Here is a 16,273-nt window from a genome sequence, read left to right on the forward strand (position 1 = left end):
TAAAAACACCAATGTAATGTACATCTTGTCTCCACAGGGAGCCTCTTTTAAATTCAAGGTGACTTATTTGAAAGAGGCCGTGTTTGGAATTGGATTGCAGTAAATGGGGGTTGTTTTAAGTCTGCCCCCCTCTATATTCTGGCAGTTATATTATGCCTTTGAAAACAAGTTGGCTTGGCGTGGTCAATCCTGCTTTTAGTTAATGTTGAGGATGTGGGAAATGGAACCATGAGCTTGCGGGAGAGATGGGGTCCCAGGATTTAGGGACCTGTGTAGAATTGGGCATCTTTCTGAGAAGGCAGATTTGTGGTAAAGAAAAGTAGAATCTTTGGCTGGTTTGATGTTTATGTGGGTGCACTTGAAATAGGATGTTGTAGGCAATGCTGTTTCACTTTTGTGAGGATGATACTCAATAACTTTTAAAAATCCCCTTTCCTCCCTTGTTCTGTACACCTCATTTTTTTTAAATACAAAAAATGCTTTTTACTCTAACTCTGTTAATTGTGATGACAAGTTTTTAGGTGAAGACCCATCAATTATCAATAGACTATTACATATTAAATAGTGAGCAAGAAGAAATTCAATATAAAAGTGTGTATATAACAATAATATTCAAATATTGTTGAAAAACTGCATGCTTATGTGTTTTGAGTATACATAAAATGGATATATTTTGTATCTCCATTGTAAATTCCTAAAATTTCTGGTCATGGCTTTTTTATTGGAAAGCCTAAGAAAGGAAGAGTATGGGAAATTGAAATGGCTAGCAGTAGACAATTAGTATGCCATTCTAAGATAGTGCTGCTTTTATCTTGATATAGACATATCCAGACATATGTATATGTTTTGTAATGTAGGGTAAAATTTTCTACTGTTGAGTGTGTCCATATACATTCTAGTTATTATTTTAAGATAGTAAAAATCCTTCATGCCCTGATGCTAGATTGGTATATTAATTCATTTAGCAGAAGGGTATTGATACAGAGTGTAATTAGCATGAAACACTTTCAACTTTTTTAGGCTGAAAAGGATAATATAACTTCTTTAGTTTTCTTCCTTTCTCCCTTTTTCCCCACACCCATTTTTAAAATAGCAGTGCTTTTCATACTGTCAGAATTTCATGTTGTGACACCCTACTCAGAAGTTATGACAGCAGGGTAATGACAGCAACTGCCTCCTGAGAATCAATCAGGCAATTAATTTTGTAAATGAAATGCTGATTATACAAAGCTTCACATGAGAGGCCCAGTGATTAAAATCAATTTAACAAATTGTTTCAGGTGGGACTTGATTAATAATTTGCCATAAATGCTAAGGATATATGACCAGCATACCTTGTTGTTGCTGTTACTATCCAACTGTATATAAAAATCGACAGGTAAGCTCTACCTTTCTTTATATTATTGACACTTTGCTTGTTTGTTTACCTAACTAGGCCTAGATAACAGTGAAAATGGAATGCATTTTTACATTTTTATATCATTGTAGTTCATGTTTTCCTATGTTCTGCTGTTTTTTTTTTTTTGAAACGGAGTCTCGCTCTGTCACCCAGGCTGGAGTACAGTGGCACAGTCTTGGCTCACTGCAAGCTCCGCCTCCCGGGTTCACGCCATTCTCCTGCCTCAGCCTCCTGAGTAGCTGGGACTACAGGCGCCCGCCACCTCGCCCGGCTAGTTTTTTGTATTTTTAGTAGAGACAGGATTTCACCGTGTTAGCCAGAATGGTCTCGATCTCCTGACCTCGAGATCCACCTGCCTCTGCCTCCCAGAGTGCTGGGATTACGGGCGTGAGCCACCACGCCTGGCCCACCTGTGTTCTGCTTTAAAAAACATTCCCCATACAGGTTTGAGTTCAACCAAGTTAAATAAGTTTTTTCTACATAGGACATTTTAGATTTTTCTAATGTTAATATATGTTATGAATCTTAAAGAATGGTGTGTGCTTTATACACATTTTCCATTCTTTAATTACAATAACATCTATTCGTATACTTTGGGAAATACTGTTTTTAGAATACTAGAAATAGTGACATTATAGCATGTAAATTAAAAAATGCGTATGTTTGGAGCATTATAATTTGAATTCAGAAGTCACTTGGAATAGGAGATGGATGTCTTTCCAGCAGTCACATACCAAACATTTATTAAGTGCCTGTTGTAAGTCAGACAGTGTATCGATTTTCATAATTTTATTACTTATACTTGACACAAGTAGGAAGACAGTACAGTATTGTTTAGAAAAGGATGGCTTGGAGAGAGGTAAGGGTTAAAAGATGCACTTGGGTTTCTTTAATTTTGGATTTTTATTAAAGAAACTATAGCAGTAATAGTTGTCTACTGGCTGTCAGAAATTGGGGCTATGAGGAAAATTAGGGTGAGGAAAAGAACATATCTGGCCTTAAAGAACTTACTGTCTGATAAAGGAGGCAGAGGTAAACCATGAGTTGCAGTTGATGGTGATAAATTGACTATCTGTTAAATAAGAGAGCTGTGGGGAACGGTGGAGCCTTGTGAAGGCAGGCTGCTGTACTCACTGGTATTTCCCCAGTCTGGAAGTGCTTCTTCCGTTTACAGGGCAGCCACAGCTGTGCTGGGTACAGAGTGTTCTAGAAATGGGCTTGGAGTTGTGTGCTCAGGCGTCGGCTTGGCGGTGCGTAAGAGGGCTGTCCGGGTACAGGGCGGGCTGAGGCCTGATGGGTCGCAGGGCCTGTCACCTTGAGGCGAACCGTGTTTGTTTGAATTTGTCCTTCTGGAGTTTGGATTTTTCGGACCCCTTTGTGTCCTCTCTCTTTCTTTTGATCTTCAGGGACGTTTATTGATGAGATTTCTGATCAAAGAATGGGGCAGAAAGGAGAAGTATCTCTAACAGCCCACATTCTTTTTGATACCACAGCATAATTGGAAGGTCTGGCAGGGAGGGAGAAGGAACGATTCTAGAACTATAGCACTTTAGAAAGTAAGGAACTTCATCCCATTTGCCCTTTAAGTAAAAAAAAAAAAAAAAAAAAAAAAAAAAAAAAAGGGCCAGGTGTGGTGGCTTACACCTGTAATTCCAGCACTTTGGGAGGCCGAGGTGGGTGGATCACCTGAGGTCAGGAGGTCAGACCAGCCTGGTCAACAGGGCAAAACCCTGTCTCTACTAAAAATACAAAAAAAATTAACCAGGCGTGGTGGGCAGGAGAATCACTGGAAGTTGGGAGGTAGAGGTTGCAGTGATCTGAGATTGCATCACTGCACTCCAGCCTGGGCGACAGAGTGGGAGAATCTGTATCAAAAAAGCAGCCTGATGTTGTGACTCACACCCATAATCCCAGCACTTTGGGAGGCTGAGGCAGGAGGATCACTTGAGCCCAGGAGTTTGAGACCAGTCTGGGGAACATAGCAAGACCCCATCTCTAAAAAAAAAAATTAGCCAGATGTGGTGGCACATGCTTGTGGTCCCAGCTATGTGGGAGGCTGGGGTAGGAGTATGGGTTGAGCCCAGGAGTTTGAGGCTGCTGAGAGCTGTAATTGCACCACTGCACTCCAGCCTGTGTAACAGAGCAAGACCTTGTCTGACTCTTACACACACACACGCACACACACACACACACACTCTTTTATTTTGAAATAATTTTAAATTTACAGCAAAGTTGCAAGAATAGTGCAGAGAAATCCCATGTGCCTTTTATTCTGATGCATTACATTTTTACATTTTGCTACATTTACTTTATTATTCTGTCTGTTCATCCATCCATCTGTTCATCCATCATTTATTTGTAATGTATTTTCTCAGAATCATTTTTGAGAGTAGGTTGTATACATTCCGCTTCTTTACTCCTGGATACTTCAGAGTGTATTTCCTAGGAGCAAGCATATGCTCTTACACACACCTCAGTGCAATTATCACTGTCAGGAAACTTAGATTTGATTGCATACTTTAACCTACAGTCTATATTCTAATTTTGTCTATTGTCCTAATAGCATCTATATAGCAATCTTCTTTCCTTCAGTATAAGATTCTGTCTGGCCTTTATACGTTGAGTTTAGTTGCCCTATTTTTTTTTTTTTTAGAATATAAGATTTGACCATATATTAGTCATGTTAACTTGTTTTTCTGTAATCAACCACATTACAGTAAGAGTCAATATATGCATTCTCATAGTTACAGCTCTGGCAAATTAGATATCTAATAGGGTCATATCTCTGAAAAGCATTTTAAAAACAGGGGCAAGTAGCCTGTGTATCAGCAGGACAAGCACCCTTTGTCCCAAGATAGGTAAGTCAGTTGGTAATTTTCATATCTTAATTGGCATTTTCTTTAATAAAAGTTTTAAGTTGTTTATTTAAAATATTGATAAAATAGTTGGAAAGAGGCATGGTAGCAACCATAGGGATTGCTGGGGAAATTAGTAACTTCTCTGTCTTTAGGTAGCGCTCTGATAAGTATTTGGAATTGTTTATCCTTGCAAATCACGCTAAACATCTTTTGAATGATTGAGGGAGGTATTATTATTTTTACTTGAGAGGTAGGGAAGTTGAAGCTTAGAGTACTTCAATAATTTACCTAACGTTTCATGGCTAGTCAGAAGTAGGAGAGAGATGTGAACCCAGGTGTACCTGATGACATACTTTTATGCTCTTTACATTTTACTGGAGATGGCAAATTGCTTTTTGCTTATGCAAATTCTGACAGTTGACACAACTGCCCGCAACTCTGCAGGACAAAGGATTCTGAGGCTTACTGGACTTAGGGAAAATAATGCTAGGATTGATTAGCAATGTCTGTCTTCTGCACATTGATGGAGCAATAGAGGGTTTCCATGCCTCATTGATTATTCTGGAATTATACCTCCATATAATAATGATGATAATAAAATCTATCCTTTTTTTTTTTTTTTTAAAAAAAAAAAGCCTGTTATATACCAATAACTTGAATATATTGTCTCCAGTTCTATAACAGCTCTGAAATGATAGTGGTGGTGTTCTTTGTGTACAGATCCATTAACTGAGGTGCAAAGAAGTTAAGTGGTAGCTTTCTTCAGCATCACACAGCTACAAGTGGTGGGGTTAAACTTTGACATATTCTCACAAAAGCTTCTTTCTCAATTTGAATCTATATTTGTATGGGAAATATACCATATTATTTCTCCTTTTTAAATAAGTGCTTGCTACTAGGCTGTCAGTAGTGACACATTGATATGAACAATATTGTATACTTAGAGATGTAAATGTTAGAAAATGTTAAAGCCATGATAAAAGCTTTACAATTTTTTTTGGTAGCAAGAGTAATAAATGTGAGGAAAAATGGAAATATATTCTATTACTATTTTGGTATTCCTTTTAGATCTAATTTACTCTCAAAATAAACAATATATATAGCCTTTGGTTTGTTCATAAAATTATTACATTTGCTAAATTAAATTTAAAAGTATAGTTTAGTCAGACAGTAATTTACTCATTGAATTGACTTACAAGCTGCTGAGCTTTGGGGGATGAAGCTAATAATAGATTTTGCCAATTTATAAAAATCAAGGAAAAACTGGGGAACCAAAATAGTCTTCCTTTCCGGACTTATTCTGTAGCACCTGGATGATAGCTATAGATGGGTTTGATACTTGTTTTTCTCCTCTTCTGTATTCCTGTTCTTCTGGGACAGTCTAGGCTGGGGGACAGACATTGATCAAGTAGTCACAGAGATCAGCCCACTGTTACTCTGAGAGGATCCTGCCCAGGCCTGGAGTTCAGGGAGGGCTCCTCTAAGGACATGATGTTGGAGCTGAGTTCTGCAGGAGGAGAGCAGAGCTCATTCTAGGTCAAAGAATGGCATATTTGAAGGCCTGGTGGTGGAATATATGTGGTTTTTCTGGAGCCCCGTGCGGGCCAGCGTGGTTGGCCCGGTGGTGGAATATGTGTGGTTTTCTAGAGCCCCGTGTGGGCCAGCATGGTTGGCCCGGTGGTGGAATATATGTGGGTTTTCTAGAGCCCCGTGCGGGCCAGCGTGGTTGGCCCGGTGGTGGAATATATGTGGGTTTTCTAGAGCCCCGTGCGGGCCAGTGTGGTTGGCCTGGTGGTGGAATATATGTGGTTTTTCTAGAGCCCCGTGCGGGCCAGCGTGGTTGGCCCGGTGGTGGAATATATGTGGGTTTTCTAGAGCCCCGTGCAGGCCAGCGTGGTTGGAGGGAGATTTCCTGCGGGCAGTGATGGTGAGTCCCACAGATTGACTTGGTAAGGAGCTGGCTGTGGTGGAGAGGAGAGGAGGGGTCAGGACGTGTCCTGGATTCTGACTTGGACATCTGGGTGGATGGGGTGTCTTTGAGGTCAGAGAGAGGCAGAGGGGAGCCTGTGGATGTCTGGGCAGGAATGTTGCAGAGTTCTGGGGCTTGGAGGAAGCAGCCAAGGGAAGCAGCATGTGGGAGACAGAAGCGTGGGGAAGTGATGGAAGCCGTGGTCTGGGTGAACTTGTGAAAAGTGAAGCATTGTCTGCAGGGAGGGGAGACTAGAAGGGTCTTTACCTCTTCTATCTTGTGGTCATCAAGAGGCCTAAATTCTAGTTAGAGCCCTGCTGTTTAAGCGGCCATGTGGTATTGAGGAAGCCGTTCCTTTCTCATGTCAACAAATGTTAATTATGCCAGGCATTGTAGTAAGTGCTAGGTATGCAAAGATGAGTAAGACAAAAATTTCACCTTGAAATTAACAGTCTGCTGGGGAGACAGGAAAATATGTAGATTGAATTATTGAGTGGTTTAGTTCTGACTTCAATTTACTAATTTGTTAAGAGTAGAAGAAAAGAAATTTAGGAAGTTCTTTTTATGTGATAAATCCTGTGGTATCTCATTTAATCCACCAGCAACACTGCGAGGTGAGTATGATTGTATTCTGTTGAATAGCATAAGTTTACATAGCTAATAAGTAGCACAGGCAGGATTCTCACCCAGGTTTGTCTGACTTGAAACCCCCTGCCTGCTCCCTTATAACCTTTTCTTCAAATTATGTTTCTAAACTTTGGATTGATTTTCTATATTAGAAAAGATGTAGGAATCTGAAGTGGTCAATAGGTGGTCACCTAAAGGCAAATATACAGTATTGTACTTGCATAGCAAGAGTAGTAAAGGAATGGGAGGCTTCCTGGGAACCGGTGTAAAGGTTTCTGTTCGGATCTGCTTCAAGAATGCTGATGCTTGGATTTAAATATCAGTCTTTATGAATGGCTTTGGTGGTGAGTCCAAGGCTCTGTCTCCCCTCAACACCGCTTCAGTGTTTTCATTGATGAAGACTTGGATGAAATAGTATGCTGATTTCATTGATGGTTGATGTCAAGCTACAAAATGCAGTTGCTGTAATATGTTAGAGCCAAATCAAGATCTGTAAAACAATCTCATCCTGGTAGAATGGTGTTCAGAAATAAGCGAAATGCAAACAAGCAGAGATAAAGACAAACTTCTACTAGGGTCAGCTCACCAAGTGTCTGATCGGAGATGGGGAGGTGGCGTTTAGTCAGCTGATGGTGGGGATGGGGCTGCCAAGAGTGCAGAGCTCTTAGACTGTATTGTTAGCAGTGCAGGTTCTTGGAGAAAGGAAGCAAGAACGGCTCCCCCAAACCCCCATAATACCTTTTGTGTTGAGGGGGCTGAGAATGGGTGTATGTCACACAGAAAAGGGAAATAGCTTACAGCGCTCTTCAAATATGCTACCAAAAGACCCAAGTAATACCAATGGGTATAAATGACAGGCAGCAAACTTTTGTTACATAGGAGGAAGAAATTCATAACATTCATTGTAGATGTTTTGAAAGGATTTGTATGTACATCACTTATGGACCAGTGAGGCTCTCTGCAGTTCTAAGATTCTGAGTTACATTGTTAAATCTTTGAATCTTTGGTCAGGGTGTCTTAAGAATTGTGATCATGTGAGAATATATTAAAGTGCTTTGGAAATGCATAGCATATGTTGTTATTATTTGATGATGTAAGTCTGGGATCTTTGGATGGGTTTCTAGAGTGGATTCCGTGAACTCCTCTGACACTGTATGCTAAATTGGGGATTCCGTGGTTCCACAAATACATATGTTCTCTGCATCTTGCTTAAGAAAACCAAAACCAAGACCAAAAACACAGGCAGTGGTCATATTTCTAAGTCAGTTATGAGTGTTTTGAGGTCTCTCCCCCAACATTGCTAATGATGTCATGGTTAGAGGGCACCAATGATTTGATAGTTCTTAGAGTTAATAACAAAACAACTTTTTCTGCCTTGTTTAATATCTTTTTTTTTTTTTTTTCAGTGGAGAAGGGGTTTCACCATGTTGGCCAGGCTGATCTTGAACTCCTGACCTCAAGTGATCTGCCCGCCTCAGCCTCCCAAAGTGCTGGGACTACAGGTGTGAGCCACCATGAGTGGCCAGTCTTGTCTAATATCTTAGAATCCCATTTCTTGATCCTTTCTGTACCATTGGAAAATGTGGCAAATATTCCTGTATTGACAAAAGAAGAACTTGTTACGAGATTTAGGAAGTTCTTGAATATGTTGATACTCACATTCGAAGTTCCAACGTGTTAGTTCAAGCCTTAATAAGCAGGCACTATTTTGTTGTGCACTGAAGTAAAAAACATAGTGGTTTTAGATGCAGGGTTGCATGTTTTCCTACTTCAGTCTGATGATCATGTGTAGAAGCACCAGACCAGAGAAGGGACTGTGGACCTGAGGCGGGAGACTTGACTCTGGTCTGAGGCCTGCCACCCCAAGCCTCTCTTGTGTCATCGGGCATGAGAGAATCTCTTTGGCGATTACATTCTGCAGTAGTGGTGGCAGTGGTAGCTGAGATTCTTGGTTCTTTCTGGCTTGGAGAGGAGTAGGTACTTGTTATGAAACAAGGGGAGAGTCTTTAGTGCCCACTCTTACTTTTGCCATTAACGGGTTTTTATGCCGTTAGGAGAAGAACCTGACCAGAGTGTGCATTCAGTATTATCATTGTCTTTACTTGTGTCTTCTGCAGGTGTGTACAGCAGCTCTGAAGTCTGTCCCACGGTGGCTTCAGTGTGGTGCCACTGGCACGTGGTGGGGGACCTCTGTGGTGAGGTGGAGTGGGTGCCCACTACCCACCGTTGTGTGTGTGCCGTGACCAGGCGGGTGTGTGAGGGCGGAAGACAGGCTAGATGGCCGTGTTGCATCCACCTCCTGTTCTCCCTTTACGGAGGGCCAGAGTAGTGTTTGTAGTATGCTCAGGGAAAAACAGAGGCATTCCGAGCTATATTTAGACACCATCACAGAAAAGTAAACACAGATTGCTTCCCGATATGACAGCAACTATTTACAGGCCACCGTGGCTGACCCCGATCCTTATTGAGATTGTTTCACATGGCTGTGATCCGTGTGCATCAGCGTTGAAGAAATGGCACGTTACCTGACATGTCCTCTCCATGCCCGCGTGTGGTCCACTGTGTTGGTTTGTTACGGCTGGGCCATGGATTCTCTACTTCTGTACGGTTGGGCTGTTCCATTTTTTCTCAATGAGTAGATGGGCCCTGGGCTCCAGGTGCTGCCATAGCCTCTGTGACCTCTGCGAGCCTTTATAGCGCTGATGAATTTGATGTTCATAATAATTGCAAGGTGGGTTTTATTTCTCCTTTAGTGAATGAGAAAACTAAGAAATAAAGTCACAGTGTACTCAAGGTCCCTGGTGGGACAAGGCTGTGAATCCATTCTGAATCCAGAGCCCCTGCTGCCTTGCTGGGCGGTGCCATTCAGTATACAGTTGCAGACGTGATTAAACACCCCTGCCCTGTTTGAGCGAGAGAAATAGATTAGAACAGATTACGAAAGTTTTCTTTAGTTACTGGTAAGAGAATGTTGTTTCCCAAACAATGGTTCAAAAGGGGGAAGAGTTTTCGTTTCTATCAGCTCTTGTTTAATCCACATGGTTAGAAATGATTTTAGATCAACAAGATTTGATAGTTCTTTCTGTGGGTTTTTTTTTTTTTTTTTTTTTTTTTGTGAAGCGTTTCTCCAATTTGTGGTTGAAGGAATTGGGCTGAAAAAAGTAGCAAAATATGATATTCCTAAAGACAGCTAATAAACTATGTCCTTAACTTGATATTTAGGAGCAAATACAATTACATAGATACCTTTTACTACAAATACATGTGTAGGGATACTCTGAAAGTGTGATAACAGATTATCTAAATATGAAAAGGATAAAGTATATCTAAAGTATGCTGAAAGTATATAAGCAAGTTGTCCTTTAACTTGGCTCATCTTAAAAAGGATAGTTGGATTCCCAGGCCAGCCTCTGAAAGCCTATTTAACATGTAATACAGCTGAATTGTGCTACCCAATACGTTTAGAAGAATCTGTATACAAACATTTCTTTAAAATAGACAATGTATTTCTTCCTTAGAGAGAGAGAGAGAGAATAACTCCTACTTACATGTACATCCAAAAGCTTACTTTGAATAAGGAGGAAGAAAGTCTTATCAAGTAAAAAAAAATTCATTAAAAGCCAAGTAACTAAAACCAGACTGGTTAGGTTAAGAGCTCTTTGAAAATGGTGGTGTATATATTGTGGCCTTCACAGCACTTGTCTTATTTTCTGGAATTGAAACTCAAGCTGCAGCAGTTGTGGAATGCCATCTAGAAATGAAAACATGCTTGGATAACCTATTTAGAGAAGTTGTTGAGAACAGTTTTTGATATGGATGATAACGCTGATAGAACATAAAGTTTCAGTGAGAAATGAAAATGGTCATACCCGGATAAATGTTAAAAAAATACATAAAATTGGCCGGGCACAGTGGCTCATGCCTGTAATCCCAGCACTTTGGGAGGTCGAGGCGGGTGAATCACTTGAGGTCAGGAGTTTGAGAACAGCCTGGCCAACATGGCAAAATCCTGTCTCTACAAAAAATACAAAAGTAAGCTGGGTGTGGTGGTATGTGCCTGTAATCCCAGCTACTCGGGAGGCCGAGACATGAGAATCACTTGAACCGGAGAGGTGGAGGTTGCAGTGAGCTGAGATCACACCACTGCACTCCAGTCTGGGTGACAGAGTGAGACCCTGTCTTAAAAAACAAAACAAAACAAAAAACTTAAAATTGCTTCAGATTAGATGTGAATATGAGCAGCAGCTTGGCCTTTCTGTTTTCCAGAAGTCCTAGATTTGTGTGTTTTTTTTTTTTTTTGAGACGAAGTCTTGCTCTGTTGCCCAGGTTGGAGTGTACAGTGGCGCGATCTCGGCTCACTGCAAGCTCTGCCTCCCAGGTTCAAGCAGTTCTCCTGCCTCAGCCTTCTGAGTAGCTGGGATAACAGGTGCCCGCCACCACTCCTGGCTAATTTTTTTGTGTTTTAGTAGAGTCGGGATTTCACCATGTTGTTCAGGCTGGTCTTGAACTCCTGAGCTCAGGCAATCCACCTGCCTCAGCCTCCCAAAGTGCTGGGATTACAGGTGTGAGCCACCGTGCCCGGCCAGCTTTTGGTTTCTTCAAGGGACTAGTAGTGAGAAGCAAGAGTTGAGACCCTCAGTTGTACATTTTTAATGCTCAAAATAGTGAGAGTAGTATACAGCAGGATGGATTTGGACTGTGGATGAATATTTAATAATAGGCCATAAGGAGAGGTTAAAATTAAATAATTTGCACTGTATGAGTATCTGTTTTTCTATCTGAAGTCTCGTTGAAAGATATTTGATGCATTTTGAGAGGTTCAGATAATCTGTGTATTTCATGCTTTCAATTTTCAGAAATCTCAGGGTTAAGCTAACATTTTTGACATGGTGCAAATTAACTGAATTTTAAGTAGGACTGTGAGAGTTGATGGCAGTGATGAGACAGATATTACAAAACAATTTTAGTCACTGATAGATGAATTTGCTGCACTGTTATCTATAGCATTAAAACAGACATTCCAGTCATTTTCCCGTTCAACATTTCTGCTTTAATTAAGGCAGTTTTGGTCGTGCACTATTTGAAGAGAAATAAGTAGACGTTTCCTATGCCCTGGGCTGTCTAGATTGAATGTGAAGATAGGACTGCCTCAGGGCCCCGTATTGGAAATTTAGCCTGAAATTTGATTTACTCAGCCTCTCCATAGGCCCTTCATTCAGTTGGCTGATTTTGAAATCACCAACTCAGCCCTGATTTTCATACTTCCGTAAAAAGTTTTACCCTTTTCAGGAAAATCTAGAAAATAATCACATTTTATTTTTATCAGGCATAAATTCTAGTTTAAATAATTATGAGAAAATGAATTCTTAGCCCTAGATTTTAGTTTTATTACAGATATATCAACATATATGTTTGTACACTTAATTACGAAGGTGACTCAGGTTGTGCAAAATCAGTATATTGTTTGGGCAAAAAATGTACTGTCATTTAATTTCTGTCATTTTAAGTCCAAACACTGTCTTGGCTGGTGAAAGTAGTAACAGTTTAAAATTGCATCACATGGTGAATTTCGAGCAGAACAGTTCTTTGTAGGCTGTGGGTCCTGGAGCAAAGCACCCTCTTTCCTCCTGTGTCCTCCACAGAGCTTCATTCAGCTGAGATGGGTTCCTGGCACATTCCTGTGGATCCCTCGGGGCTGAGCTCAGGTATTTCCTATAGGAAGCCTTTGTTAAAACCCATCCATGACAGACCCAGTGAGACACCCTCTTCTCGCCTTGCCTTGGTACTTTGTCCGTTCTGGATGGCTGCTGTGTTGCACTGCGACCTGTTCAGTCTGTCTCCTTCAGTGAATCTCCAGGACATGGAAGCTTGTTCATCTTTCTGCTTCCAGTGCTGGGCACAACGCACACAGTAGGTGCTTAGTAAATGTGTGGTGAATGGATTCACCAAATCCTTAAAGTGAACACCAGAATATTGAGGAAGAAAGAGAATGGGAAGGACCCATGCAGCCTTGGAGTGGGAGTGCCGGTGGAAGGGAGGACTGGCAGTTCTCAGGGTCTGCGCTCCTGTCTTCCGTCTTCACCTCCCCTCCGTTCCTCCTCTTCCAGCCTCAGCCCTCATTTCTGCCGTGAGATTGTCCTTGCCAAGCACAGCGGTGGCCTTCTTGTCGAGTATAGCAGAAACCTTTACCCTTCACCTGACTGCATTCCTGGGCTGCATTTGGTACACCTGTTTCGTTGCTACACCTGGCTCCCTTCCCTCGTGTAATACCACACTCTCCAGAGTCTCTACATTTTCTGACCATTCTTCCAGCTTGTCTGTGGGTTCATTTTCCCTTTTCCCTTAAGCGGTGATATTCTCTAGGATTCTGTTCACTACCCATTGTTTTCCTTTCATATATTCCTCCTAAATAAAGTTCATGGGTTTTATTGCTTCCTATTGATTAATTCATCAATTAATGTGCTGGGTACACTGTTCAGCTTATGCCCTGGAGATATCATAGTGAATAAAACAGAGAAAATCCCCGCTCTCTGGGAGTGGATGTCCTCTTTGCTGACTTCTCTACCTGTTTTTCTAGGTCAGGCCTTACTCCCCAAGCTGCAGCTCATTGTGTCTCTTCCTTCTGGGTATTTTCACCTGGATTTCATATCAGAGCCTCAAGTTTCCTGTGTAGACCACTGAAGGCTCCCACTCCTGGGGATACGGTGATTGGCTTCTCCCTCTGCACACTCCATCTCATTTGGCTCCTGGCTTCCATCACTCATTCGGTCTCCAAATCCTGCCGCATTTCCCTCCTAACTGTGCCTTGGAGCTAGGCTTGCTTCCTCCCACCACTGCTGCCAGTTCAGGACCTCAGCCTCACCTGCCTGAAAGGGCAACGTGACCTGCTTCCAGCTGGGTCGGGTGCCCAAGGGAGCAGTCCTGTGTTCTTCTGTCAGAGGCAGCCTGAGCCTGTAGAATGCCCTGTAGGGCTCACCCATGTTCTGGCTTCTGCCTGCTTCAGCATCTTCTTTGCAAATTCGTGCTTCACGTGGATCCAGACGGTTTTTATTTCCTGATACACACCAAGCAGTTCATCTTTCTTGACCCAGTGCCTTGAGCTGTTTCTTCTGCACTGTGTACTGTACGTGCTGTTCCTTCCCACCTTGGACGTGTTATTGCTCTTTATTTTGGGAATTTTTTTTTTTTTTTTTTGGAGACGGAGTCTAGCTCTGTCGCCCAGGCTGGAGTGCAGTGGCACGATCTTGGCTCACTGCAGCCTCCGCCTCCTGGGTTCAAGTGATTCTCCTGCCTGAGCCTCTGGAGTCGCTGGGATTATAGGCATGCACTACCACGCCCAGCTAATTTTTGTATTTTTAGTAGAGATGCGGTTTCACCATGTTGGTCAGGCTGGTCTCGAATTCCGGACCTCAAGTGATCTGCCCGCCTCGGCCTCCCAAAGTGCTGGGATTACAGGTGTGAGTCACCGTGCCCGGCCTCTTTTTTTTTTTTTTTTTTTTTTTTTAAGAGGGGCCCACTGTGTTGCCCAGACTGGAGCGGAGTGGTGTAGTCATAGCTCACTGCAGCCTCAAACTCCTGGGGTCAAGCGATCTTATTGCCTTTGCCTGAACAACTGGGACTATAGGTGCCTGCCACCACACCTGGCTAAGTTTTTAAGTTTTGTAGAGACAGGGTCTTGTGATGGTGCCCGAATGGTCTTCAACTTACCCTGCTAATTCTTAAGCCTTCCCGAAAGTCCCTGTGTACTTACCTCAGTGTGAACGCAGCATCTGGCACACAGTAGGGATCAATATGTGGTTTTGGAAGGGCAGAGGAGGGAAGGAAGAAGCTGTTGGGTGAATGCTGCCTGCTTCTGTAGCACTGGGTGAGGGCCTTCCTGCCCATAGCTTTGTTCCTTTGACGCCCCGAGATGTGAAGGGCTGAGGCTCCACTCCTAGCCCTCCTGTATGACCTCGGCCCTGAAGCCCAGGGCCTGACTCACCAAACCAAAAATAAAATTCAGCGTCTACTTGTGAACTGGTTGTGTTTGGTAAGATGCTGATTTACATGGGGAGAGGTGCTGTGACTCATAGTCTGGGTGCTCATCCCTACACACTGCTGGTCTCTGAACAAAATCTTACCCTGGACATGTGCATGATCTAAAATTTGTCTTTTCACTTTTTAATGAACACTCGGTTGCACTAAGGTTTGATCAAGACTTGCAGACTCAGTTGTAAAATAAAATCATTGTTCTAAGAATACTTTGAAGGCAGAAAATGTTAATCACTCAATACCCTCTGCTCTTTTATTACTAGTAAGCTAAAAGGAGGTGGGTGAGCTTAACTATCATGCTCTTTTCCTGTACGCATAATAGAATTTTAGATGCAAATGTTTTCTCTCTGCTTATGGTCCAAAATCTTTTTTAGTATTGTTTACTCCAGAGCTCTCTTACTTGTTAAAACCTTCCTAAAAGTAAAAAATAAAATTTCTTGTATCCATCTAGATTTTTTCCCTAATGCCTTTCTGAATTTTTTTGTCAGGTCATTGTTTTTAATATTTTCAAAACTTAAGGATAGTTGTGTTATTAATGCATATGTTAACATAACAAAAATTTCTGCCTTTGTAATAAAGAATGAATTAATAAACCGACTTCTTTTATGTCTTCACAGGGCAGCCCAATGGATCCAATGGTGATGAAGAGACCTCAGTTGTATGGCATGGGCAGTAACCCTCATTCTCAGCCTCAGCAGAGCAGTCCGTACCCAGGAGGTTCCTATGGCCCCCCAGGCCCACAGCGGTATCCAATTGGCATCCAGGGTCGGACTCCTGGGGCCATGGGCGGAATGCAGTACCCTCAGCAGCAGGTTTGTGCTGGTCCACCGACCCCCTGCTTTTTTGTGATAGTTTTGTGTTTGCCCTTTGCTGTCCACCTGAGATTGATGTTAAAGAGAATTAGGGGGCATTGCACGGATTTTCTGCTTTAATTTTTATTGTTTCTATAATCACAAGTATAATTTTTTCTTTTAAAGATGGAAAGGTGAGCTTCTTAAAGTGGACAGAATACTCTTTGGTAGAAGGGCAGCGGGACCAGCTGTGTTTGATAGATGCACTGTGTCATAAATTTGCGGCAGATTATAACAGATGTAAGCTCTAAAGTGAACTTGGCATTCTAACATTTTTGTCAGACTGTGTCAGATTTTGAGCTGTGAATAGACTATCTTAAGGTGAATTTTCAAGTCTTTTAAAGGTCTTTTCCATGAGGATGACATCAAGGTTTTAAAATTAAAAAAAAAAAGGTTTAGTCTCCCAAAGTTATTTTGCTTTCATTTCTTAACAAATTCTTCTGGACCTTTTGGAAAAGATTTCTGTATTTCATATAAGAGGATTTGATGTGCATCTGTTTTCTTAGGTCTTGATGGATTTTGTGTTTTTACTTAAAAA

At 41.8% G+C, this 16,273-nt stretch overlaps 1 protein-coding gene across 25 annotated transcripts in view; it reads left to right on the forward strand.

Annotated features, from left to right (window-relative positions):
- ARID1B (AT-rich interaction domain 1B) overlaps positions 1-16,273 on the forward strand; it is a 448,289-nt gene that overhangs the window by 39,069 nt on the left and 392,947 nt on the right. For all 25 annotated transcript variants that reach the window (XR_013416263.1, XR_013416264.1, XR_013416265.1 and 22 more), the window contains exon 2: positions 15,502-15,696. Coding sequence is in view for 21 of the 25 variants with exons in the window: in XM_028847283.2 (XP_028703116.2) it covers positions 15,502-15,696 (195 nt within the window). In the remaining 4 variants the exon portion in view is untranslated. The remainder of the gene's footprint in view (positions 1-15,501; positions 15,697-16,273) is intronic.

Source organism: Macaca mulatta, chromosome 4, assembly GCF_049350105.2.
Source record: "Macaca mulatta isolate MMU2019108-1 chromosome 4, T2T-MMU8v2.0, whole genome shotgun sequence".
NCBI lineage: Eukaryota > Metazoa > Chordata > Mammalia > Primates > Cercopithecidae > Macaca > Macaca mulatta.